This window comes from Acanthopagrus latus, chromosome 18 (assembly GCF_904848185.1).
Source record: "Acanthopagrus latus isolate v.2019 chromosome 18, fAcaLat1.1, whole genome shotgun sequence".
In the NCBI taxonomy this organism is placed as follows: Eukaryota; Metazoa; Chordata; class Actinopteri; order Spariformes; family Sparidae; genus Acanthopagrus; species Acanthopagrus latus.
In genome coordinates this window covers 6,638,761-6,666,580 of record NC_051056.1, presented here as the reverse complement: position 1 = coordinate 6,666,580, position 27,820 = coordinate 6,638,761, and the positions used below count along the sequence as shown (strand labels likewise).

The 27,820-nt window shown below is 40.3% G+C and overlaps 1 protein-coding gene across 1 annotated transcript; it reads right to left on the bottom strand.

Annotated features, from left to right (window-relative positions):
* Nucleotides 1-104: 104 nt before the first annotated feature.
* Nucleotides 105-22,495, bottom strand: zgc:154054 (uncharacterized protein LOC777616 homolog). Its single transcript, XM_037076872.1, has 15 exons — nucleotides 22,245-22,495; nucleotides 16,949-17,125; nucleotides 15,529-15,663; nucleotides 15,092-15,225; nucleotides 13,921-13,967; nucleotides 12,299-12,412; nucleotides 12,106-12,181; nucleotides 11,054-11,168; nucleotides 10,826-10,956; nucleotides 10,290-10,397; nucleotides 9,179-9,372; nucleotides 7,199-7,277; nucleotides 3,816-3,891; nucleotides 1,917-2,029; nucleotides 105-545 (listed from the first exon to the last, which is right to left on the bottom strand). The coding sequence occupies exons 1-15, from the start codon at nucleotides 22,333-22,335 to the stop codon at nucleotides 528-530; spliced, it is 1,608 nt and encodes a 535-aa protein (XP_036932767.1). The 5' UTR covers nucleotides 22,336-22,495; the 3' UTR covers nucleotides 105-527.
* Between the last annotated feature and the right edge of the window lie 5,325 nt (nucleotides 22,496-27,820).

Sequence of the window (27,820 nt, the reverse complement as noted above, 5' to 3'; positions counted from 1 at the left end):
AAGTTGTTGTTGTAACAACACGTGGGATGGGTACAGTCCTTCACACATCTTATTGTGGGTTTCTGTAGCTGTGGGAGTAAAGAACCTGTTTGGCAGGTTTGGAGTTCATGCAAATAAAAGTTTAAAAAAAACCCCAAAAACCTGCCAGTTATACTCAAAAGACAAGACAGTACTGGATATTTTTATTCATTTATCTGTTAGAACAAAGTACAATGTAATAAATTACTCATGAAGAAACTCTACAGTTCTGTTAATGATCTGATGAGTGGAGTGTTTCTGAACGGATGTGCTGAGCTTGCAATGTGGTCAGTTCAAGAAGTGAAAGCTCTTCCAACCGTCATAACGCAATAACTGGAAATGAAAGTAAACTGCACCCACAGTCATGTGTAGGCACATCGTGTAAAACTTAAAAAAAACAAAAAAAACAAACAGTTCCTCTCATGAAAGTCTTTGTCCAGCAGGGGGAGCAGATTGTTCAGGTGCAGCATTTAGTGGTTGATGGAAGGTGTGTGTGTCCCCTGTGCTCCTCAAACTTTAATGAGTATCTGACAGAGAAGAACGAGAGTGAGTGTTAAGCAAACCTTGGCTGCTGTAAGACCACACACAATTACATGCACGCACGCACGCACCACACACACACACACACACACACACAGGCACACACAGAAACACAGACACACACACACGCACACAGAGTCCGGATGTATTTGTAGATGACAATGGAGGTGAAAACTGACCAGCCAGTATATGCCTTATAGTTCATGTATCAACCACTCTGAGCTGTAGCTTTACTAAGGCTTCTTTTTCATCACAAAGATGACCGCACACCAGCTTCTTTTAACACCAATTACAAATTTAACTGTCATAGTTTAGTCCTTCAAACAGTGAGGAATAAAGTAAAAATCATAATTTTTTTATCTTTTGAAAATTTACTGAATTGACTAAATTTCGTATCATGCATGTCATTGATACAATGACAACAAATTGTCATTTTTACATTAAAACAAAGTGCAGCATAAAGTAAATTAATGACTTTTAGAGGGGCTTATCAGTGTATTTTAGAACTTTTTCTTTTAACAGAAACAGGCTTGCTGTTTGTTCCTGCCTCACGTCTTTATCCTAATCTATCAGTATCTGAATACAGCTTTCTAATAGGGATGCTCAATGTATATGAGACTGATAAATTACTGGCCCCATATTGGGATATTTACATTATCAGCCATTAATCAGTATTGGTGAAATTACGAGCTAATAAAGATTAACTGATTAATATGAATTTAAAATTACCAAGCACAGCATCTAATAAGACAGCTTCAATTTTCTCACACCCAGGGGGCAATGAGATAAACATTTATCATTTTTTTACCATCTACCATGTATTTACCAAAAATGCAGAAGTTCTGAAGCAGTGTCACATGCTGCTCTCTTTATTCCTGTATCTAGTTTACCTCTTTGAAACTCATACTTAACAATTAGCTGATCATATTATCATCTGATATAGATGCCGTGTCATCTGTCCCCATGCACCACCTGCACTCCGTGTTAAGCAGGTGTCCAAGAGCTTGCCTCTGTACAGCATGCAGCTCACTGCCACAGCCACATGGAGTGTAGCCAGTGGTAATCATGAAAGTGGAAGTTGTCTCAGTCTATGTAACAACAGAGCGAGGGGTGTCAATCAAGCCTAGTCTGTAAGTGGCTTAAAAAGAAGAAGCTAAATCAGCCTGTGTCGGAACTTCAGGCTAAAAATGACTATACCCTTCTTCATGAAAAGTTTTTATTTATGTTTAGAAACTTCTGTATTAGGAATTTGATTTTTCACTGTGCTGCTGTTTGATTGAACAGTGTGTGTGTGTAAGTACACCCACGCTCACATAGAGGAAAATACACATGAACACACAGAAGCTCTCAGGTCAGACCTCACTCAGTAGAGCCCAGACGTCAGCATCAGACTGGACCACCAGTCGCACTGCAGAGATCGGCTGCAGTGCTTCTTCAATGTCATGCTCAGCTATTCCATTCTCAAATGCCCCTGAAACACACAAATGCACGGTAAGAGTTTTTTTTATGCAGACAACAACTTAACACTATCATAATGCTGTTCTAGTTTTTCACAAATGTGCAATTTTGTCCTTAATATTCCAATCTTTCACTTTACACAACAAAATCTGAAATAGTCCCCTCTGGCATTTTACAAAAAAAAAATTTTCAGTTAATAGCAATTTCTGTTTTTTTCTTTTTTTCACCAAAAGATCTAAATCTAAATTTGTTAAAGGTCCCATATTATACTGTTTTTCATCAATTTCACACAGCTGTCAGAGGTCCAACAACACTGTATTTTAAATGTATTGCCCCAAACCCATCCGTGGTCCTGAATTTCAGCTCAAGAGCAGGCTGTTTCTGTGCCTGCACCTTTAAATGCCAATGAGCTCTGTCTGTCAACGCCTGCCTTGCCTGCTACACGCCCCTCTCAGGGAGAAGATGCCACTTATGCTAGCAGTAGCATGCGCTAATGTTTACAGTGGATGTATATAGATGTATTGCTATGGCTCGCCGAGATGCTGTCGTTCAGCCATACCAGTTTGATCCAGAATTGGACCCAGAAAGCCAGCTTTGTACCGACCTCGTTACTGAAGCAGTCCGACGGGAAGTGGTTAGCACACACACACAAACTTAGACAAAACTGTAGCCAGCACCACTGTCTCTTCTGTTGTTCTGTAGCTGGGACAGAATATAGGCACTCGTGTTGTTGTTTACAACCAACAACAGAGCAATTTGCGTGTCTCACTCTGAGCGACGACATTGTGAAACACTGCTGTCTCACTGCTGGACACACCGAACTTCACCTCGGGGATGAACGCCCCCCTCTCAGATATTTCCTATCACTGCACAGAGAAGGTCGGCCTGTGATAATGACTCTTTTCGTTAAGTAACAAAAGGAGCTGAATCTGAACAGCCTGTTGGAGCGCCGTGTTACCAGAGGGTGGGCTGCAGAGACCATGCAGGAATCACTTGTTTTCCTCATTCTGGGAGTTGGCAGGCTCAGGGAGGACCAGCTTGTATATGTAGATACCAGAGAAAACATGTTTGTCGTAATATGGAACCTTTAATAATAACCCCCAAGGTCTGATTGTATAGGATGTTTGTTATGCTAATGTGATCAATGGAGTTGTATCAGATATGAACTATTATTTCAAATTGTACTTGAAAAAAAAACAAAAAACCTCTACTTACTAACAATAAGTCGGTCACTCCTGGTAGCTTAGTGACTTTTAATTCAATTATTATTATTAATAAAAGACATGAAGGGTGGAGTCAACGTGTTATTGGGGAAATTCATGTGTGCTGTTGAGCTTTAGAAAGACTATTAAATGTATTAGATATAAGCACAAATTATCTGTTCTACAAATAATGGTACTGCCTCTTTTAAACTTGACAATGGAACGCCAATAATTTGTGTTATTCTTGTTGTTGCGCAGTTTTCAAATCATCATTCATACTGTCACAGCAGATTTGGTCTCCTTTGACAACCAGCTTTGTCATACCTGTCGAGCTCTGAGGTTGTGTAATAATGATTTCCTTTCAACCTCTGTGGACTGTGATTTAACAAGCCTCACCCACATTCCCATACACACAAGAATATTATCAGTGCTCCATGGTGCGTCCTAATTTCATTAATTAGATGAATCAATATCTAAAAGGTCACCCTTTCTCCTGAATCAGTGCTTTATGTTTTGTGACAAGCATGCACTGGTGACACACAGGGATGGCTTATTGTTAGTAATGTTATTCAAGTTATGAATTTCTGTGATATTTACCAACGATGATGAAGCCCTTATCAGATTGTTTGTAGGCAGAGGGCGAGCCAGTCAGGAGTTTGCCTTGTGCTGACAGCTGAAGGAAGAAAACACAACAGATATCAGGCAGTTTGTAACTTAATAACGCAGTATGAGTTTCTTTAAGAGAGAACATGTTACCAAATAGTAGAGAGGTAGTCAACGTAATATGGACTTAAACTCTTACTCTTTTTTAAACCAAAATCTTCACTGCAGCTGCTAAGCTAAAAGCGTTAGCACGCACCCCGTGGTAAGCCAGGTGTTGAGGGTGTAAATAGCATGAAAGTGAAAAAAAAACATTAATTTTTGATTAATTAATCAAATTAATCTCTTGCTACTTCAGTTGTTTGTGAGAATGGTGCAACTCTATTTTGTTGTGATGCTCCATAAATGTTTGGACTACAAAACTTCATCTGGCTTTCCATTAGCACGGCGATGAATATTTTTTCTAATTTCAGGTGGTCTGTTAACATTATAGCTAACTGAAGTGAAGCGGCCACATTCTAGTGCTACATTTTATTTGGTGGCATCAGTGTAAACAATTTCATGTTTGTGATTCAGGAAGCATATCTTGTTTTCACAGGCTTGGAGACTATTCTAAAATGTAATCTGTGAAAACATACTCTTGGTATTGAAAAATAGATGTTTTTTATTTTAGTCAAATCTTTCAGCCGTAGTTCAGTCATTATTAGACAAAACGTAATACAGTCAGAAACTGAACAATGAAGGACCCTACAGACCATTTCAGAATTATGAGGAAGCACATTTTACATTTGTCATCCCACCATTTAAATTTTGGCAACAGGCAAGCAGAGAAGAGTACCTGTTGGGCAATCAGATCAGATTCCGGCACTAACCACTGAGGGCATGATTATCACATGAGCAAAAACTCTTTCTTGCAACAGCTGAATTACAGCCACTTAAAGCACGATTAGATTAATCACGGAAGAAACAGACATAGTTGAAAGAACATCAGAGGTGTCCATTCACACAAACGCCGGCTCGCCTCTGCTGCGGCTCTGATACTACCTCCAGAGCTGCAGCGAAATTTCACCCCTTGTTGCATCTGAGACTTTCACACAGAGGATGATGAGGAGAATTGGCGCAGGATCTCTGCACTTAAAGGGCAGTGTGAATGGGGCTACTGTCTGTGGCAAATTGTACTGAAAAAAAATCATTGCGATGGTCGTCCCTCCAAACTGAGACTTTCCCCCAGAAAACAGCATCTCTGTGGTGAGAAAGTCAGAGAGGGTTCGCTGTTTACTAATGAGTAACATAAGAGCTAAAAATGGAACGTTGACATTTTCCATGATGTATGGTCAGCCAGGATCTCAATCACAACACATTATAACTGCATCCATATGATTTTAACAGTCATTGGATAGACGTTTAGAGTTACAGGTGGACACCAGAGGATCACACTGTAAATAACCACACAGGTCTCAGTGTCATGATGTCTACTGTTGTGCCTCTCAGATTCAAGGCACCAGTGTGCTGTATGATTTGACACACCAGTGCAGCTTTATGCTGAAGCTGGTTGGCTCAGTGTGAACAAAGGAAGGCGGAGAAATGGCGAGCCTTCGCTGCACTGTTAATGCTGTTAAGGGCTTGAGTGTAATGTACACTGGTGTGTAGGTGAGGGGTGTGTGTGCTGTGTGTACGATATTCATTGAGGAGTCGTATGACCTGAAGAAGAAGGCTGTTCCTCAGTCAGCTAAGTGAGTAATCTTAGTATTGTGTATCTTTTCCTTGAAGGCAGGGAGTGCAGACTGTTGTGAGGGTGAGTGGGGGGAAGACCGTCAGGGACTTCCTGAGGCAACGCTGGTCATACAGTTCCTGCAGGCTGCCGGCAGTTCGGACTACACTCTTCAGTGCCTTGTTGTCCATGCTGGTACAGCCGTCTACTAGTTGATGAAGCTGTCCACTGTCGTATCACCAGACTACAGAGCAGCTTCATTCCCAGGCTGTGAGACTCCACAATTCATCATTCTATAGGCCTGCTCATCTCACAAAATTGTTTGTTTTGTAAAATGACAAATAAATTAACCTTATTACCTTGTAACCTTGCAATAAAAGCCAGCTTAGCTCCATTTTCAGCCGCCTATCTGTGGCCCCCGAACTATTATTCCTTCACCATGTGTTTTGGTTGGGTCAGCACATGTATTTCGGGACTTGTCTCCATGCCAACGATACACAGACAAGGTGTTACTGGGTCACTCACTGCTGCCAGTGCAATTTTTAACTTTCACTTTTGTTTTTGGAGCAGGTCGCATACTGACATTTTGCTGGCTGTAGAAGCCTAGTTTGCACGAAAATGGCGTGTTCCAAGTTCACTGCTAAAAGAAAAGCGGACAGTGAAAATCGGCAATTCAAAGAAGAATGGAGTGATAAATGTGCATTCATTCCCTCTCCAACCGGCACAAGACCCATGTGCTTATTGTGCCAGGAGAATATAGCTGTTTGAAAAAAATCTTTGTGGCCCTTTAAGATTTGTATTTGAGTACCCTTGGTCTAGCCTACGATATTAGTTTGATCTCTCCCTGCACTGCAACTTTCCTCAGAATGGATGTTTCCAATGTGTAACAAAATAAGTAAATGAAATCATTCAAAACACAAACTACTTAGACACACTACCTTATGCCACATTAATTACAATCTACTATATCCATGGTATCACCATTAAGCTCGATGTTTTGCTGACTGCTGCGTAATATTCTCAAAGATGAAACTATTCATAATGTCCGTCTAACATTTGATCTCGTGGTCAGTTATAGTTTACAAACATGTAAAAATGATAGTCATTGAGCCCGAGCAACCGTTGGTTGGTTGGTCATAAAAATACGGAATACACTGGATGTAAAAAAATTCTCAATGATATAATTCATTCAACCTGAGTTGACTGAATTCATTTTAATAAATGTGCAACATCCATCTTGTTTCATGTCAGAAGCTCTTCTCTCTCTGGTCTATTGGTGTCTGTTCTGCAATGTGAAGCCTGTGGACCTGGACTCATCTTGTGTAATGGGTTTTCCCCTTATCTTCCCCACAGCGATTCCATGTCTGTCTAACTTTACTCAAAGGTCACCCACCGCAAGACTACTTTTCCCCTTTAGTGTGACAGAAGTGTCAACTGACACACAAACACACACACACACAGAGCCAGAGGGAGGCAGTGCAGTGATAGCAGATAGCTTGTTGTGGTGGGTGTTTCCTGTTGCCTTGCCACTCCATCCTGAGGCATCAACACCTGAGATGAAAACCAAGACCTGACCGAACCAAACAGCAGTAATGGAACCAAAGAACAGTGTGTGCACACATACACACACAGACACACGCACAGACACACACTGAGACATGTTACTCACATCGCTGGGCAGCACTTCTACTGTTGTGTTGTAGAATTTATCCCCACTTGTCTTGATATTTCCACTGCGAAACAGGTACCTACAATGAAGAAGACAGCAATGCTGTAGTGGAGTGTATTGTTGGGATCAACACATAGCATGTGGGTGTACCAGGGCTAAAATACTCTATCATATCAATAGTTGTTCAAAAACAAACTAAAACTTAATCGTCCGCTATGCAACAATTTAAGTAACACAGGAATGACCTAGGAGCAACAGGAAATGCAGTGGAACTAACTTCTATCCAGTAGTGGTGGTCAGGTTAGTACACATGCAGAAATCTTTAGCAGGTACAGGTGGAAACAGGAGCAATCTTTCCAAACATCTAGTGAGAGTGCACAACATACATACAGGCAGAGAAATGCACCAACTAAGGTGTGTTACAGAGTTAACTATACAAATATACATATGTAACAGCCATTAGCCATTAGCCTGGTGATATTTACTGTAAACTGTAAATATGGGTCCATTAAGAAATACAGTGGCCATTTCCACCACTGGTTATATAAGTCACCTGTCAAAAAAAATGAATAACTGAATGAATTCACTATATGTACGTGGAGATTTTTTTTCTAACCTCTTATTTTGTGGTTGTTATACATTTTGGAATGTTGTGCAGCTAATATTTCAATGGCAATGCGAACAAAATGTTAGCACCGTAGCTAATTCTGGCTTTAACTATTCCTCAGAAAGCAGGGAAGCAGTTGTGTTAATGGCAGTCAGCCATGGCAGTCATTGAAACATGAAACAGGACAAACACTCCACACACAAATGTTTCAACAACTATGTACACACCTCACAGCATCCTGTTTTCACTCAGCACATACAGGACTTCACAGCTTATTATGTGTGGGTGTGTGTAAAATACAGACTGGAGCTCATTTAAACTGAAATCTTGATATGTTTTGTTTTTTTTTGTTACTTGTCCCGACATAATAACACAAATGGTTAACCATCATCATCATAAAGTTAAAATGTTTATGACTGATTGCTGAGGATGAACTGAATAGTCTCACAGCTCGAAGAAAGAAGCTGCTCTGTAGCACAAGGTCTACTTTGTTTTCATGGCCCTAACAGGGTCCTGCCAAAGTCAACAAAAAGTTTCCTGTGGCAGCTTTAATATTAGTTGTGCTGATCAGTATACCTGTTATTGAAATCCTGTCTACAGCAACACCCTTGTTTTTTAAAGTTGGTCACTGAGTTTTCTCCATGCTTCCTTTTTCTTTTCTTTTCTTTTCTAATCAACACCGTGATTGTCTTTTTTTTGGGAACAAATATAAAGACAAAACTTAATTTAAACCATAAGAAAGCAAAATCCAGGTAATCACACTCCCTTTTGAGACCAATTGACTCCATGACGTAAATTAGCTATTAGCAGTTCCAGTTTACGATGTACTCATGGATGTATTGACAACTAGGACTGGATTACTTACTGAAAAAAAGTCAATGATCATGGCAAGTTTTGAAGCTTCTTTTTTCTGTGATTTCCAAGCAGACTGATGGATGTTTATTCATGATGGGCATAAGAGATAATACCTCGAGAGATTTCCTCTGTAAGTGTAAATGCCATTACCAAGCGGTAACCTTTGAGGCTTGTAAGTAAAGCCATCGAGAAGTAGAAAAAACTTTAGTTCCTCAATTGGCACCTTGAGGCTGGCTTTAAAAGCGAGTCAATCCTGATAAAAGTCCATGTCGAAATGCCAAACTTTACAGCAGAAACAAACATAAAGAAACACAGGCACAAACTGACTCAAATGGGTGCAATACAAAAATGTAAGAAAGAAATGCTTGTATATTGGCTCAGTTTCTCCACTTTGCACAAAATATTGTCAGATCCCTCTACTTTTTTCATTCTAAGATCTAGCAAGTGAGTTTAACAACGCTGTTGTTCTAAGAAAATCATTTTTATTATCAACATCTATAAACATATTTTATACTGACCCAGACATGTAAATTGGCTGTGGGAAGGTGAAAAGTATGTAGTCATCTTTGGTGGGTGTTAAGGCCCAGAAGAAGTCCTCTCCTTTGTATGCCCTCTCCAGACTGTGCTGCTGGTAATGTTTCAGACTGCTGCTCAGCTTTGCAGCCGGGTTATTGTGGGCCTGGTACAGAATCTCCTTCCCAAAGTCTTTATCCTGGGGGTGCACACACACACACATGCACGCACGCACGCATGCGCGCGCGCGCACACACACACACACACACACACACACACACACATATATATATATGTGAAAATGTTGCTGTCACCCTTCCTGTCCCACTGACTCTTAGTCACACGTCTGCCTGGACAACAACACCTGTGCCTGGCAGTGAGAGCCAGGCAGCTCATGCTGTTAACTGGAGGTGACTATATGATGTTATTTCAAGCCAAAAACGTGAGCTTACATGTCTTTGTTGCCTTCTACTATTGTGTTATTGCAGTTACTGTCTTTGGCAACGTATCTAGAAAATAAAATCACCAAATTAAGGTGAGAGCGTCACCGTGACCCATTCAGCTCTCCCTACTGGGTCTTCGGTGGAAAACAGCATCCCTCTGGAAGCAAGAACCAGACAGGGTCCGCTCTCTACTGATGGTGATTATGTGACATAATTTAGACTAAAAAACATATCTTTGTCGCTTCAAACAGTGCATAGTGGGTCATGACCTCAATCACAACACATTACAACAGCAACCATATAAATGCAATCAGAGACATTTTTGATTTACAGGTGGAAATACATAAAAAAAATTTAAAAAACCCAACAGATTGTAGGAACGCTATTGTGGAATCTCTGTCTGAAAAGGGCTATTGACTTATATTAATTTCCTTGACCTTGATTCCAAAAAAGTTGAGACACTGTGTGAAGTAAAGAATTACCAAATCAAACATTTCTGCACCTTAATCTCCACACAGGAGGCCAACAGCTGGCCCTCTACTGTATGTTCTTGTCTTTCAGCTCATGAATTTGGGTTCATAAAATTGGTTGTTATCCGTGACCTCTTTCATCATGGTTCGGTAACACAGGTCTGAGCATACATTTGAGACACAGAGAGCAGAGGTGCACTCACCTTCAGATGCTGTAATTTCCCAGGCAGAGAGGAGTGCAGGCCTACATGCTGGAAGAGGGAGGGCTTGTACCTCTTCTTGAGCAATGCCTTCTGTCTATTACAGTCTTGCTGTATAAGACAACACACAAGGGTTTGAGGGTGATGTGGCCACATAATCTTAAGTTTTGTATCAATTGTGTACACTTCACTACACAGCTTTTGGTACAGGTTTGAACGCCCCCATTTGATCACTCAGACCAAATTCAGAAGTGGTCTGGGCCCCAGATTCTCTTTAAATTAAAAACAAAAAGCACAAAAGAGTTGTGGAGTAATGAGAGACTTTATGAAACTTGGAAATGCTGTCTACAAAAAAATAGCTATTTGGGATCTATTGGCAAATGTTATACATATACAAAAGAATCATATGTCCCAGGTTGTACCATTTGTCCCAGGTCTGCAATTTTCACATTAATTGTTATCAAGCTTTCCACAAAACTGTTTCATGCAGAGTATAGTTTAGTATTTGCAATTATTTCTCTCATGTACAACTGACTTACTGCGTCTTTTTCTGGGTTGCATACTTTCACCCACAAAATGTGATCTAGCAGCCAGTCGATGGGTTTGTCTCTTTGGAACATGAGGAAGAACTCTACAATCAATGGGAGGTCATGGGTTCGAAACATCTTGCCTGGAGGATTACACGCATGCAAACATATATACGCATCAAACATGGCTCAACATGAGGATTAATCCACCCCTTCAACACCTCATAAATGCACACACACCTATAAATCCAAGTTTAGAGAACTCCAGGAAGAGCCATTCCTTGGAGGCTTCCTGGGTGGTGAAGGTCTTCATGTCATTGTAGTAGCCCGCCCTTGCAATAACATCATCCTCTAACTGGAAAACACACAACACAAAATTCATTTGAGGATGTGGCGACTCTTGGTTTGAGTGAGTGACAGGTCTCTTGCAGCTTTCCTAATTTCTTTGGTGTTATCTCTGTCTTTAATGCTAAGAGTCAAGAGCTCAGGGCTGTTATGTCTTTTTCTACAGAGTTTTGAGGCTCTATTTACAGCTGTTTTTTTAAGCATAAAAAATTAAAACAAGAAAAAACATGCAAGTTCATTGGCTTCAAATGGGAATAAAATAGCGTACAGGCCTACATGTGTTCTGGGAGCTGCAATCTGTCAGATAATGTAGGCTAACTGGCAATTTATTATCTTCATTACATTTATGTTTAGGGGATTTAGCAGACGCTTTTGTCCAAAGCAACTTAGACTAAGTACATTTGTCACAAGAAAGAAGCCACAACATATCACCGTTGATAAAGTAAGAAAGAAAAAATAGAAACAATTTTCAATCCCTCGTCTGGACGAGGGAGCTAGTCACGCTAAGCAGGGTCGAGGTGAAGTCTGACCAAGTGAGTCGTAAGTATTTTGCGGAAGATGGCGACTGATTCTGCTGTCCTGACATTGATCAGGAGTTCCTTTCACCACTGAGTTGAAGAGTTGTGACATCGCTGAGGGGGAAAAACAGGAGCAGTTGGGTGTCGTCTGCATAACAAGGCTAAGAGAATCCATGTGATGTCATTGCAGAGCTTAGTGATCTCGTGTACAGTGTAAACAGAAGTGGTTCTAGTACTGAGCCTTGAGTCTTCACTGCCTTGGATGGTGGGATCAGATGAAGACAGAAAATTGGAATGCTTTGTTTGTACCTTCCACATGTCTTTGTTACCAAAGTCACATTAACAAGGAAAACTGTAGGAACTGGATGAAATTTGGATACCACCGACCCCTAATATATCAATAGTTAGAGTGTGACCTTTGATCCCTACCTGAACATAATATGTTCCTTTGTCCTGAGCATAGAGCATAAGGAAGCTGAAGTCCAGAATCTGCTTTGTTCGCCATCTAAGAACACAAACATACATTTGTTCAGGTTTTTATTGAAGTCACTAAAGTCATCAGTGAATTCCCCTACCGATATAACATATTTCAAAAAAACAGCAAGAGAAATGATCAATTTACTTGACTCTGTCCGTGGAGTCTCCAAAGGTCTCTTTGAGGCGACTGAAGTCAGGGTAGTAATACTCTGAAGGAGAGACAACCTCCAACAAGCCGTACTGCACCTCCTTAGGAAAACTACAAAGAATCAGTTGGTCAACCACAGACTTCATCAATAGAGTACAAAGGGAAGGCACAATACAATTCAATATCTAAATCTTTGGAAAAGATTATTCTTATTTCAAAATATCTTACATATGAAATACCACCACCTTTAAACAAGAAACATGACTGTTTATTTGTTAATGGATATCAATTTATCTGGATACCACTGGCAGCATAAAGGAAATAACCATCATGAAGCGTAAAAATTATATACAAAAAAAAAAAATTCCTTCCACTTTTTGTGATCACTTTAATTCTAATTCTAAAAGACCCATTCAGTTACTAAATTTGTAGTGGATGAAAGTGTAGAGTATCTTGTTTACTGCAGAAATGCAGCGATCATATGAATTATCAGCAGTAAACAGAAAACTGTTCCAGGTGAGCCTTAACATGTCACTGCTTTAACTGTCAGGTAATTATGTAGCATGAGAAAAAAGCAGCATTAAAAGCTCAGTGAACCTTTTGTTGCTAATGCCAGGTTGTTGCTTGCGTTAAATAACAGTTGCACATGCATTAACAGCTTTGAAACATTTAAAGATGCACTAGAAAATTCTGCACGATGTGGGCCAAACTATAGCAAAGGGGAACTGTTTGAATTTGGCCCTTGTCCAATTTTTTTGTATAGCACCTTTCATACAACACACAAAGGCGGCTCAAAGTACTGTTTGTACTCATTCCCTTGGGATTCAACACCTTTCACTTCACAGATAATATAAAAATAGGGCAGCTTTAAATTATTTCTGCATAATTTTTTGCTGTTCTAGTGCAGGGGTCACCAACCTTTTTGAAACTGAGAGCTACTTCATGGGTACTGAGTCATATGAAGGACTACCAGTTTGATACACTCTTCTGAAATAACAAATTTGCTCAGTTTGCCTTTAGTTATATATGATTATTAATGATTATGATATTCATCTATGTTAAGACACTGATCACATTAATGATTTCTCACAATAATCATCAACAATGACTTAACAAGGAGGGAAACATAATATCAATATTACATTTTCATTTTTAGAACAGGCCTGAACAGGCCCTGTTACATATCTGCTGAGCTTAAGTTGCGGTTAAAAGGATCAGCATTTAGAGTGACCCAGGGCTATCCAGTTTGATATTGGAATTGGGCTTGACTGATTTAAAGGGGACTGTTGGGCTTGGTGACAATATGCAGTCTAATAAGTTCTATTCCAGTTACCTTGGTGAAGTTACTCATGGAGTGGTGACACCCCTTCTGAGCCAAAAATGAAAAAAAATAATATAAAAAACTCCTACATATGTCTGCAAATAAAATCAAGTACAGTGTGAACAAGTCATCAGCGCCTTCTCAACTGTCCACATGCTATGCAATACAGACTGATAATGGTATAGACACAAGAAGCTTGCTGCTCTCAGTCACATCAGGTAACAGAATACATGAAACCAAAGTAAACGGCGATATAATAGTGAAACTGCCCCATGGGAGGCCAGCTAGGATCACTTACTTTTTCTTGATGGTCTCTGCAATGTGGCTCACATAGTCTGAATCTGCCTAAAGTGACAGGGAGAGAAAATGGAGGAAGTCAGTGCCACAGGGGGTTTCTGATGTAGTTAGTTAAAACCAGCCAGGTGGTCTTGAATACATTTGCACCAATGAACACTGTATAGTGGTCTTAAGGTTTGAGACAGCCTCACTATGTTAATGCCTCTCAGGCCAGACCTTGTATAAGCAGTTTCAACAGATAGCAGAGTGTAGCCTTCTGTCATTTCACCTGATGGCCTTGTAATTATTTTGCTGGAACTGAATAAGAAAAGGTGCTGATTTAGTCACTGCTTTCTCTTCTCCTCTACTCCTTCAACTTCTTATCCTTAAGGGTTAGAAGCCATGGCTGCCTGCCCTCAATATCTTTTCTTCTGGGCCTAACAGCTGCAGAGAGCTACAAGCTGCATTCCCAGCAGGCCCAAAGTACTTCACCTCACTGCAGCGACACGAGGTCTGGCCAGAATTCCAGATTAATTAGCACCAGCAGCTGCAACGCAAAACTTGCCATCTAACTTTACAATCTGAGGAACACCAAGCAAGTTAGCTCCGAGCTGCTATCCTTGCAAAGGAAAGGAGCAAACTGTTTCCTCCTCCGCCAACTTTCATCAGACCTTGCACAGCAAGAACAGCATTCAGCATTGGAATCCCAACCTTATCCTGCAACCACCAGCGCCTTTTCTTCAAAGACTGGTAACTAGAGGACCTTTACACTTTCTCCTGTAATGTCCGTTGATCACCTAACAGCTGAGTGAGATCCTTAACTCCATGTCTCATCCCATATGGACTGTGTTTTCCTCTTACCTGTTCCTTCTATCAGGCATATCACATCTAGTATTATTTTCATCTATTTCTGCCATTAATTGATCCATTTGTCTTTTAATATCCTCACGAAAACCTGTGTGGAAGTGGAGTGGAGTGCTGCCAGCCTTGGTGTCGCAACTTTAGCTTAAATAAACAAAAATGCTCAAATGAGGGAAAATGTATAGGCTGCTACTGCTGGACTGTTACTGAACGGTCATGCCAGAAGGGGGGGGGGGGGGGGTTCAAGAGTTGAAGGTCAACATGTGTTTGTGTGTATCTGTGCGTGTGCTTGTCTGAGTGTGTATATGTATTTGTGGGTGTATGTGTGTAACCTCAGCAACGAAGACAATCACGAGGAGGTCTTGCCATTGCGAGGCAGTCAGGCTGTAGAACAGAGAGCTTAGTGTGTTGACCAGGTAGCTCTGCATCTCACGCTTCACTGTAGGAATGCCAATCACAATGGACACTGAGGAAAGACACACACACACCCACACACACACACACAATGATAAAGAAAACAGAGCAGTTAACAGCACTCTGCATGCTTTCCTTTGGCAAAGATAAGACTGGCATCTGCTCATTTGATGTGATCTTAGGAAACTGTGTGCTATTTGTCCCTCTACTGACAAACATTCAGATAGCTACAACATTTGGAAATGAAATCTTGAGTCCTTCAAATGAAGCTGACACAAAAAGAGTCAAGGGTTTGTTTTTTTTAATAATGGTATAATAGCAAGGGTATGGGTTTATGTAAGGCTGTGTCACATACCTCCATGGCGGCCCTTTCCTACGACTACATTAGGTAGGAGACTGCCGGGATGTTGTCTGAGATGGGGCATGAAGAGGTAAATGTTGGGCAGGAGGAACAACTGTCGGTCTGAACCACCTGGCTGCCTTATTGTTTCTGTTCATAGCAGGGCATAGGCAGAGGGAAATACAAGAGTTCACAATCTATATATAAGGTGCAAGAACATGGTGCCCCAAAATTTGGGGATTAAGGCATCGACCACGAACTGCCATGTCCTCAGTTTAAGTCCAGCCAGGGACCTTTGATGCGTCTTTCATTCCTTAATTTCCTGTTGTCTCTCCGCAGTCTGCAGCTAAGGCTTTAAATGCCCCCAAGATAATACAGTGTGCAACAAAAGTACAAAGGCATTAAATACTACCTGTGAAAAAACTGGAAGCCTCAAATCTTCAGGTTCCTTGCATGTCAACAGATTTTTGGCAATTTGCAATGCTAAGGTGGGCCTGCAGTGTAACCTAATATTACCTTGTAGAGGAGTCCTGGGTCACTGCAAAGTCCCATTTCTAATAAGTAAACAACCAGGTATCAGATTGTCACCAATCAAGCATTTTAGGCAGTAATGGAAACTATTCTGATTTTGTTTTTTTCAGTTCAAAGCTTCTCATCACAAAGAACAGGCATTCCATCTGGGATGCTTCAAGGATGTGTCCTGGTATGGTGGTGTCTGACAATTCTTTATAGTTGCTGATTCCCATTTACTTAATTGAAAGCTGCATCTCTGGCCTAAATATATGAATTGAATGAATACATGATTTGTTCCAGCTAATACAAGACAAAACATCATTTAAAAGGTTTATTTCCAATGGAGACCTTTTCTTTCTCCAAGAGAGTCTGATCAGTTTGCACATCCTTTTAGTGCAATGCTTTGTTCACTGGTTCACCCAAAAAGTCATTAAATTGATTACAGCTCAAATACAGAATGCTGCTGCTGCCAGAGTTTTAACTTGAACAAATACAATAGGGCACATCACTGCACTTGTAAAGTTTCTACACTTTACAGTTAGTTTTAGGATATGTTATCAAATAAAAGAGTATAATCAAAATTAGTACAAACTGACAGACACTGAATTAAGTGGCCAGGTGGTAAACTGTATGGGTACTAATAGGCACTACAGTGGGAGAGTGGGGTGAAGTGATGGTAGTAGTGGCAGGAAGGGATGAATAAGTGCCCCCTTAAAGAGCAAAGCAGCAATGCCTGTGATAAAATAAACTGATTTAATAGTAACTGCTACATCATTTGCAGTGCTATGTACCAGAAATTGAGGTATAATTTAAGAGTCTTCAGTAGGTAAACAGTTTGCATCATATGGTATGTAACAGAAATGTTTAATTTTTAAACTGCCTCCTGCAGACCACTGCCTGCGACATGCGTTATACTTGTGACCTGTGGGGGTGGTGTTGGTGGTGGTGTTACTGGTCAGATGCGTGATGTTGGCAGCTTTAGAGATGTTCCTCAGCTGTTCCAGGATGCAGCTGAGATCCCTGCTAACCTGCCCTCCCAGCTCCTCAGCTACTAACAGACGCTTGTGCAGAGTCTGCAGCTCTGGCAATACTGTGGAACCTGGAGACATTGAAACAAACACAGAAAAGTAAGAGTTGTTTTGATTTCATTAAAAGTACTTATTGTGTATATAGCTATAATGGTATTGCTTTGGTTTCAATGAAGCGGAAGCTCAGCAACTAGACATGTAAGTGAAAACAGACTTACAGTTTGTGAGGTTTTTCAATTGTAGCTCAGGTGAGTCTAATTTTTTTTCTGTAAGAGCACATGCATTTTCTATACAGTGGTGCTTGAAAGTTTGTGAGCCCTTTTAGAATGGTCTATATTTCTGCATAGATATGACTTAAAACAAGTACTAAAAGTAGATAAAGAGAACCCAATTAAACAAAATGAGAAAAAAAATACTTTACTTGGTCATTTATCTAAAGAGGAAAATGATCCAATATTACATATGTGGGAATGGCAAAAGTATGTGAACCTTTGCTTTCAGTGTCTGGTGTGACCCCCCTTGTGCAGCAATAACTGCAACTAAACTTTCTGGTAACTGATAATTAGTCCTGCACATCGGCTTGGAGGAATTTTATCCCATTCCTCTGCACAGAAAAGCTTCAACTCTGGGATGTTGCTGGGTTTCCCCACATGAACTGCTCGCATCAAGTCCTTCCACATTTTCATTTGTGTGGTGAGTGTTTAGAGTTGTTGTCTTGCTGCATGACCCACACTCTCTTGAGATTCAGTGCACGGACAGATGTCCTCACATTTTCCTATAGAAATTGCTGGTATGATTCAGAATTCATTGTTCCATCAATGATGGCAAGCCGTCCTGGCCCAGATGCAATAAAACAGGCCCAAACCGTGATACTGCCCCCACCATGTTTCACAGACAGGATAAGGTTCTTACACTGGAATGCAGTGTTTTCCTTTCTTCACACAAAATACTTTTTATTTAAACAAAAAAGTTATATTTTGGACTCATCCGTCTACAAAATATTTTTCCAGTAACCTTCTGGCTTGTCCACGTGATCTTCAGCAAACTGCAGACAGGTAGCAATGGTCTTTTTGGAGAGCAGTGGCATTCTCACAAAACTGCCATGCACACCATTGTTGTTCAGTGTTCTCCTGACGATGGACTCATGAACATTAATATTAGCCAATGTGAGAGAGACCTTTAGTTGCTTAGATGTTGCCCTGGGGTCCTGTGTGACCTCGCTGGTGATTTTATGTCTTGCTCTTCGGAGTGATCTTTGTTGGTCGACCACTCCTGGGGAGGGTAACAATGGTGCTGAATTGTGGAATCAAAACTCTTTCAAGATGGTTTTGTAACATTTTCTGGCCTGATAAGCTTCAACAACTATTTTTTGAGGTCCTCAGATATCTCATTTGTTGGTGCCATGATACACTTTGACAAACATGTTATGAAGACCAGACTTTGTTAGATCCCTGTTCTTCAGATATAACAGGGTGGCCAACTATTGTCCGATTGATCCCACTGACTGAAAACACCTGACTCTAATTTCAGCTTCAAATTAACAGCCAATCCTAGAGGGTCACATACCTCTGCCACTCGCAGATATGTAATTTTGGAAGTAAGATATTTTTGTCTCACTTGTTTAATTGTGTCTCTTTATCTACTTTCAGGAAAATATAATGATGTTTTAGGTCGTATCTATGCACAAATAGAGAAAATTGCTAAAAAACTAAAGGGTTCACAAACTTTCAAGCACTACTGTATTACTTTCTGGTCAATTGTTCAGGATACATTCTGTCACAGAGTTGTGAAAAAAAGACTTATCCAGGCCATCTTCCCTGAATCCATCGTGACATCTTCAAATTGCTTGTTTTATTCAACTAACAATCCAGAACCTCTAAAGCATTAAACAGTAATATTTGAGGAGCTGGATTTAGCAACATTTTGGCAGCTTTGCATAGCACAGACTGATAGCTGTTACCCTCCCTCACCACTCTTTCATTGAATCATCCTCTAAGAGTGTAAATCACAGCGATTTAATTTCAATCTCCACTCCTGACAGTGGGAATATGTCCCAGCAAGCACCTTACACAGTCTTACATAAGAAAATACCAAAGCCAATCACTACTGCATCCCGTCATCCCTACCTGCATAGGCAGCCTAAACATACTACTACTAAAAGGTACATTGTTTCAATTATCTACCTTGAACTCCATTGAACTTGTTTAGCCTGTCACTCGAAACTGCTGCTCCAATGTGCTTGAAACCCTCAAATTTGGCTTCATTACCGATTATGATTTGATTACTGAGAATAATCTGGACACGCTTGGCTCATGTGAAACATGGCTGAACCACTTTTCTGACGTTAAATGAAGCCTCTCCTCCTGACTATAACTGTGCCCATGTTACTTGGGCCTAGTAGGGGGGAGGTGTTGCTCTCATCTGAGTTTAACCTCCAAACAGGATATTACATTTTCTTAATTTGAGGCTCTTTTTTAAAAACCATCTTCATCAAGTAGTACTGGCCTTGTCCAGGGACCAGACTCCCACCTGCTGGTTATCTACAGGCCCCCAGGTCCTTATTCCCAATTCCTAGAATTCCTAGAAGAATTTGGTGAATTTCTTGCAGATCTTGTGACTCGTTCAGATAAGATCCTAATCCTAGAACCCTAGAATTGAAGTGCAGTAACCCCCTCACTACCACCCGTCACACACCTCATTTACATATTCACTTGTTTACTTATTACCTTTCTACCTGAATCTTGTGTCTATTTATCTTGTAGCATATATTTTACTATTTTTATCTATTTCTAGTACTTGTTTATATTTGATATCTATTTGTCCGCTATCTATGTTTTGTTGTTTTTGAACAAATATATTTCAATATCCACTTTAATAAGCCTTCTGACCCTCTAAATAAAGCCTTTCTAGCACTTTTTGATATTTCTGCCTTCATTCAGCTTGTTCATCAACCTACTCATTCCAGTAGTAACACTCTGGACTTAATCCTTTCCCTTGGATTAGATAAATCAGCCCTGAATGTTGCTTCTGTCTCCTCTGCCGCGTTGGACCACTTTTTTATTACATTTGAAGCGCCATTAGCTTGTACCGGTGACAGAAATGTTATTACTCCTTGTCATATCAGCCCGGCAATCATAGTGATTCTCAGTGAATAACTGCCTGGGGTCTTGGCTCCTTTGCGACTGTGACAGCGCCTGTGGAATAATGTCACTAATGAAGTCAACTCAGTATGTTTTTCTCTCCTTGATTCTGTGGCACCTGTCTTCACCAAGACAAAACCACCAAAGAAATCTACTCTCTGGTTTACAGATGAAACCTAAGCTGCTGCAGGAGCAGGGCAGTGAACATCGTCAGAGACGCCTCCCACCCTCTCCACACATTCGCTGAACTGCTCCCATAAGGAAAACAGTTCTGGAGTCAAAAAGGCCAAACAAACAGATTAATCAACAGCTTCCTTCCACATGCTGTTAGATTGCTGAACTGCTGATCTGGAGTGTGCACACTACTGCATTTCATGAGCCTCCCTCATAGCTTTAGTTTTAAATTATCATGTTTATGTATTGTGTGTTTATTGTTTTTTGTATGATCATCCAGACCTTGCTTTGCTGGCGCCGAACATACCATTTAACAACCACCATTGCTGATGAAAATCTATCTGACATGACACAGGCACACAAGTTCACACACAAAGTAGTTTTGAACTTGTATTTATGTTAAGTTTTTCTTGTTCAACAAATTCCTTATCTCAGAAGTAGCAACAGTTACCTTATGAAACACACTTTCAATTTACACCTTTACTCAAAGTTTACCTTGACTAAATGAGGTGAGTGAGAGTTTCAGGACTGGGACCCATTATTTCGCTTACTCAAAGTATACCTTGAGTTTCCTACACGATTCAGAATCTATTCACAAATGTCAAGAAGAGATTTTCTAAATGCTTATCAATATCTTGATGTTGATGGAACAAACACGGTGGAACTAAACTGTGAAGGTAGTGCAGCAGCCAAACAACTCACTTAGCACACGCAAGAGTAAGCTTAGTTAATTTTTTTGTTTGAGAACAACACAGCAGTTGCAAGCATTTATTTAATTTAACGACTGTATAAATACCTTTGCAAGAAAAACATCATGCAGGCATGATTTTGTATGCTGTCACAAGAAGTTTTGACCTGATCTGTAAAGCAGTTAGGAAAAATTAATGCAATTAATTTCAAGCTTTGTGATTGAACTTAATTGCACATACCGGTATTTGAAGTAAACATTTAAAAATATGTCAGTGCAAATGAATTTTGGTAGATGAGACAATCAATGACTAAAAAGACTTATAAACTAGGAAAAAAAACAGTGCTCCTGTCCACCTGTCCAACAATTCCACCTAGGTGTGGAAGTACCACTCCCCTTAAAGAAACGGAGCTGTTGCTAAAGTTGAAATGGACTACAGTATAATCAAGGACTTTCATAATATCCATCATGCTTGTTTAAAGAGTGGCGGGGCTCTTTAAAGGACAGGGCAGCTTTTATTAGGACAAAGTAACTTCTAGATGTGACAGAACTACATAAATACTACACAGAAGTTTGGTAGAAAGGAAATGAAATGCTAGATAGTTCACTCTAGTAAAAAATTACCTCCTGTCACTTAATCGATTACTGTATTTTTTAATTAATACATGCTGCCAAGTTTCTTTGGGGTCTCTTGGAATTTTCAACTTAATCCAGCGAAAAATATTGGTGAGGTTCAGAATACACAGGAAGCACAAAGAGGTTGAAATTTTGCTCAGAGGGCCAAACTTACAAAGTATTTGGAATAAGCCTATAGGAGTTTGTAAGGTCCTATGAATGTAGCTTAAGTTTCAACGTGTTTTCTTTCTTTGTTTTGTTTGTTTCTGAGAGAATAAATGACGTGAAATTTATAAAAACGTTCTTATTTGGGTGAGTTGGCTTGAAATGACCCCTCTGTGTTCAACTTCCCCGAGCATTCTGCCCACCACAGCGCTACTTCTGCTAACAGTAGTTTCTGTGTTAAACTACCTTAAGTTTGACGAGGAAGTAAACACAATTGCAATATTGAATATTTCCAAAAAGTGTCGCTTCGTAAAGTAAAGTTACCGGTTGTTGAGGAAACAGCCAGTCAATTAAGCCTATGAAGTTAAACTTTCACTGAAGTGACGGCATGTTGCATTCTCAACTTACCTACATCACCGGGGATTGATTTGATCCAAGTAAACGACGCAAAACACGCGAACACCAGCAGACATCCGAATCTCAGAGAGAAAATCCTCATTTCATTTATTCCGCCCGGTTTTGTCTACCGGCTTGTTGCAGATATCCACACCATCAGGCAGCAGGTGGATGTGCGCTGTTCAGGTCAAGTGCAGGAGATGTACAGGTGTGACTTCCCAGCCCCAAAGGCCTAAGACACAATAGAATGCCACTGGTACACGGTCACATGACAGGTCATTTCAAAACGCTGACAAACTGTCCGTGAGTGGCTAACAGGTGTAATATTTATGTGCGTGCAATAGCGACTTCTGCTGGTGGAAGGAGAGTATGACACAGTATTTCATGAAGGTGTAACTGATAAAAATGTATTTTCAAATGCTCATTGAATTTCAGAAATGGTCAATGTGTGTTAAATACCACAACATGAGCATCGTTTTTTTTGTATTATTATTATTATTATTATTATTATTATTATTATTATTATTATTGTTGTTGTTGTTGTTGTTTTTGTTATTGTCCATAACATGACATTCATGTAAGTAATGTAAGTATTTGTTTTGCAAGTTAATGTTAAGCTTAGGCTATATTTCTGATACATAATGAAAAATCTGGGTGGAATAGTTGTATTTCATGTAAGTGGAAAAGGTAACACTGAAAAAAAAAAAAAAAAACATTTCTTGTGTATGTCTTTTCTGGACTGGGGCCCATTGTAAGTGGGTTAGGATAAACATTGCCCCGATTATTCCTTAAAAATCATCAACCTTCTGAGGTCTCTATGCTGTACCTACATGCCCTGGGTCTAAAACCTGGTATCTCCACCTGCTTGAATTTGACAGGCAGTTTACATATACACTGTTGTCCCCCAAGTTGGAAAAAAATTGTTTTCAGTAATCACCTTTGACCAAGTGCAATGATTACATTCCCCAGTCCCAGTTAGCCAGGTGAAATTAATTCATGCTTAACAACTGTTTTGACATGAAGTTCCGCAGGCTATGCCTCGTCCAACGCAACTGTCAATATACCAAAGAGTGCTTGCACACCGACAGGAGGGACACAAACAAGCCAACATTGGTGATTTCCTTGGAATATCAAAGAGTGCAACCTGAAAAATCCTGAAACATCATCGAGAGGCCATGAAAATCTACAGGATGACTATGACTAACTACAAGCCGCCTTTGTTGTAGAGAACACAACATGGAATCAATTTCCATTTCCCGCCCAACCGTAAATAGAGGATTGCTTCAGCATGGTTGCCAAGCGATATGAATGACGTGTCAAGTGTCCACGCCTAACTGTTTAACATAGAGTGGCTTGACTTCGCTGGGAGCACAGAAGATTACAGCTTTGGCACTGGTGACATGTTGTCTTTATGGATGTGAGCCACTATATCCTTGATCTTATAGATGGAAGACGAAAGGGTGCAGCGATTACGTGGTGAGAACCTCTGTTACAACTGTATCCAGGAAACCACTCAAGGAGGTGGTGGCTCAGTGACGGCATGGGCCGGTATTCATGGAGGAAAAATGCCATTTATGGTGCTGGATTGAAACGCCAGCGCTGTCGTGTACCAGGAACAATCTGGATAATCATTGCCTCCCACAAGCTAGAAGGGTCTATGGGAACATTTTTAGGCTACAAGGCGACATCGCACGAGCACATAGGGCAGGTGCAGTGAGAGGACGTCTTGATGCAGATGCCATGGCCTGCTTGCTCCCCCGATATGAGCATGCCTGGGATGCTTTGGGCAGAGACCTTAATGAGTGGGACAGTATTCCTCAGAGTCTACAAGTATTAGCCCAGCATCAGTTATGGCTTTTGGTTTGCCACCCATTGAACAATTTCTGGAGGCACCTCTGATTGTTTTTCAAAATACAAAGCGAGGGCATAATTTGAAATAATCTTCTTGGTATCATAGTCACATACTCAGCATCTAGCAAGTTGAAGGGGTACACTTGAGTCAATACATCAAACACTGATATATTGATAAGACACTAGGAGTGTAACCTTCCAAATAATAATACGGCTGTAAGTATACATAGTCTGGTTTATATTCTCTCTCTCTCTCTCTCTCTCTCTCTCTCTCTCTCTCTCTCTCTCTCTACTGCATTTATTTACTACAAGATTTTCTTAAAAAAACACCCTTAAAAATACTCAGCACATCATTCAATCAATGGCTCTGCCAATAATGCACAACTACATATAGTAAGACAAATACTAAAGTAATCAGTCAGATATTATCATTGATATATTATGCACACACACAGCAATAGAAGGTATACAGCTACATCACCATTCCCCCTTTGACCCCCTTTTTTTAAAGTGCTCTGATATTGAACACCACGTTTTGTCAAGTGCCTGGAGTTTGAGAGTATATTTAATGATGATACGTTTTTTTCATGTTATTAACGGATTATTAATAAGATGTCTTTTTGTGATTCATGCAGTTTTATAGCTCCATTAAAAAAGAAAAATAGAAAGAAATCTTAGAAGAGCTAATATCTATAATAGTTTTCCGGCCATAGAGATAGGAAGAGTTTACCAAAACTCCATATTTATCTTAAGTTGATGTGTCCTTTTCTGCCAATTTACTGGTAGATGATTTAAGCTTTGCAAAGATTTTCAGCAAAAACAACAACTACAGTTTGATGGTACAGTACATACAATAGTCCAAAACTGACTTCACAATGAATAAAAACAACATGAGAATTCTTCTCATACACAGTAATTTGTTGCAAAATGTGTTCCCCGGATGTGTTTGTGGTATCAACTTATTAGTGGAACGTGGCCAGCCACGTCTGCTGACAGTGAAGTCAGGAGACTGCTTTTGGGGGGGTTATGACCAAATTCCACTTTTAGTCATTGTCAGAATCCAGTTTTTGAATGAAATAAACCACAGCAGAGCACATCATTACAGTCCTTGCAGCTCAGACATCCACAGTAGTAGTAACAGTTTAACACTGCTGTCTTTGTGGACCTGGATCCCCGACCTCTCCTCCATCCCTGTGCCCCGAACAGCCAGTTGACTGGACACAAGCTGTAAGCTAAAATCAGCAAGCAACAGCACACACTGGGGCCGTGTGTGTCTGTGTGGTCAAATTCAGGACAGCTCTCAGTGAACTCAGCACTCACCAGAGACTCCAGCTACCTCTCTTCATTTTCCCTCCTAACAAAGACAGGTCACAGCATTGAATTTGATCTCCACAGCAGTGAAACTGATCTGTTCAAAGCACACCAGAACTGCTTTGTCCATTTGAGACTTTTAATTACATCAGACCATTCCTTTTTATCCGTAGTTTCAGATAAGGTCATCCATGCTTTTATCTGGTCCAGACTGGACTGCTGCAACGTACTTAATTCAGGTATTGGTATTCAGGTCTCAGCAGGCGAAACATACAAAGACTGCAGTTCATACAAAATGCTGCTTCCAGGCTTTTAACATACACACACACACAAGAGAAGCAACCGGAGCACAGCAGTACACTCCTACCTTTCAGCGGTTACCTGTGAGTTTACACTTGATTTTGTCATTTTACTGCTTGTTTTTTTAAGGCCTTGAACAGTCAGGCATCTGCCTATATCTGCAATATAATGGTGGACTAATGGTTCTAAAATCTCAGCTTGTCACCAAGGGCAGCCAAATTTTTGCTCTTATTATCATTGCTTTATTTGTTATTTTACATCAGAACTGGCATACTTAAAATCTGTTGTTATATAGGACTGGAGGAAAATGTGATCAAGTGGCAGCTCCAACCTGAAAATATCTATATATAGTGGATATTTGCCCTTGAAACCACTTATCAGTCAAATGATACTGCAGACATGCACAGAAGGATCCACTGGATGTAGGACTTCAGGGCGGAAATAAACAGAGACACCACACAGTTCAAAAAGAGCATTTTTGTTGCTATTGACAACAGCGAGATGAGCCCTACACAGTCCAAAACACATAGCGCCATTCATATGTTTACCAAGATCCCCAACAAAGCCACCAACCCAGCACCCATCACTCCAAGTGATCTTTGACCTGTCCCAGCAGCTGCATTCACGAGGAAGTCGTCTGTTGTCACAGTGACCCATGAAACATTTAATCTCCATTTACGCTGCACCACTTGCTGCTTCTCTGTTGGCCTGAGGAGTTTCTTGTTAACAAACAAAAGTTACGTACAGTTATATATGTATGACTGACTAAATCATATAGTGTGTGTTTTTCAGGCCTAACAAACATTTTAAATACGCTCTTCCTCATAAAATATTTGCAAAGCAGATTTCCATTACAAGCTTGAAAACCTACAGTGTTAAAATACGTGTTAACTTGCAGGCTTTGTCTTACTGGCATCTTTTCTCTTTAACATTATCTTGATATATACTATGCCATTATATTCATACTTTATTTTTGGCCTTATTTTATAGGACAGCTTAGAACATTTAAGGGGAATGTGTGTGTGTGTGTGTGTGTGTGTGCGTGCGTGCGTACGTGCGTGTGCGTGCGTGCGTGCATGTGTGTGTGTGTGTGTGTTTATGTCACAACAACACTCTCACTGCTAGAAAAACACAGTTAAACCATCAGCTTGCTCCTGCTAAGTTGAAACGACTGCTGTGAACAAACCCACTGGTCACGGTGATTCCACTCAAATGAATACCATATTAAGTAAATCTGCACTGGGGAAAAATCAGTTGACGCAATTGTGAACAGCTGAAGAGCACCAGTCAGTGACTCAATCTGCCTCTGCTGCTATATCAGATCAGATGAAATCAGGTTTCCTGCAAAAACATCACATCAGCCCTTCACGTTTTCAGCCACAGTGAGCCATTGTCCCTCAGTCAGCAGACAAAGAGCAGATTAGATGGAACATAATGATCCCAGTGGGACGTTTCCGCCACTAATAGGAACTGGATTCCAGCGGAAATATTTGTATTGTATTGTATTGTATCTACAGCAATATGGTATGGTCCAATATGGAGCATTATACACTTATCTCATGTGCTTGTCAATCCTTCTAATAGATTAATTCCACCTTTCTATGCTTTTTGACTTAGCTTTTTAACTCTATCGAGAGATTTTAGTAGAGTGATATTAGATGCACTCAAAGAAAGAGGTCAGAATGCTAGCTGTGATGGACCAGTTGGTCAGATGGCTTAAACGCAAAGAAAGAAGAAACACAAATCTCTTCGTCTTCATTTTACTCTTAGTTTTAATCCTTGCATTAAGAGGATTGTGTGTAAAATGCTAAAGCCCTCCTGAGTGTTACAATGGACGTGCAGATATCGCACACATGCAAACGCAAATGCTCTCACACAATCTAAACCCATCTTTTCTGTGCAACACTCACTAATCCTCTTCGGGTCGGACGCAGTATCAAGAGAGTATCATGCTGAGGACTAATTGTTTTAATTTTAATTTTCTGAAATGAAAGCATTTCTCCTCATATATGTTAAATATGGTTCAGGATGTGCAGCTGACAGATGAAAAGCGCGTGAGTGAGCACACTGATGCAGGAATCAAAATCTTATCAAGTGACAGAAAGACAATCTTTCTGCAAACAAGC

Bases quoted from the DNA above. Each gene is read 5' to 3' on its own strand.
- zgc:154054 (XM_037076872.1), bottom strand. From the start codon at position 22,335: ATGAGGATTTTCTCTCTGAGATTCGGATGTCTGCTGGTGTTCGCGTGT. The intron at 10,398-10,825 runs GTAAGTCAGTTG...TGTCTTATACAG, and splicing joins GCAACCCAGAAAAAGACGCA to CAAGACTGTAATAGACAGAA. The intron at 9,373-10,289 runs GTGAGTGCACCT...GTGCACCCCCAG, and splicing joins GGAAATTACAGCATCTGAAG to GATAAAGACTTTGGGAAGGA.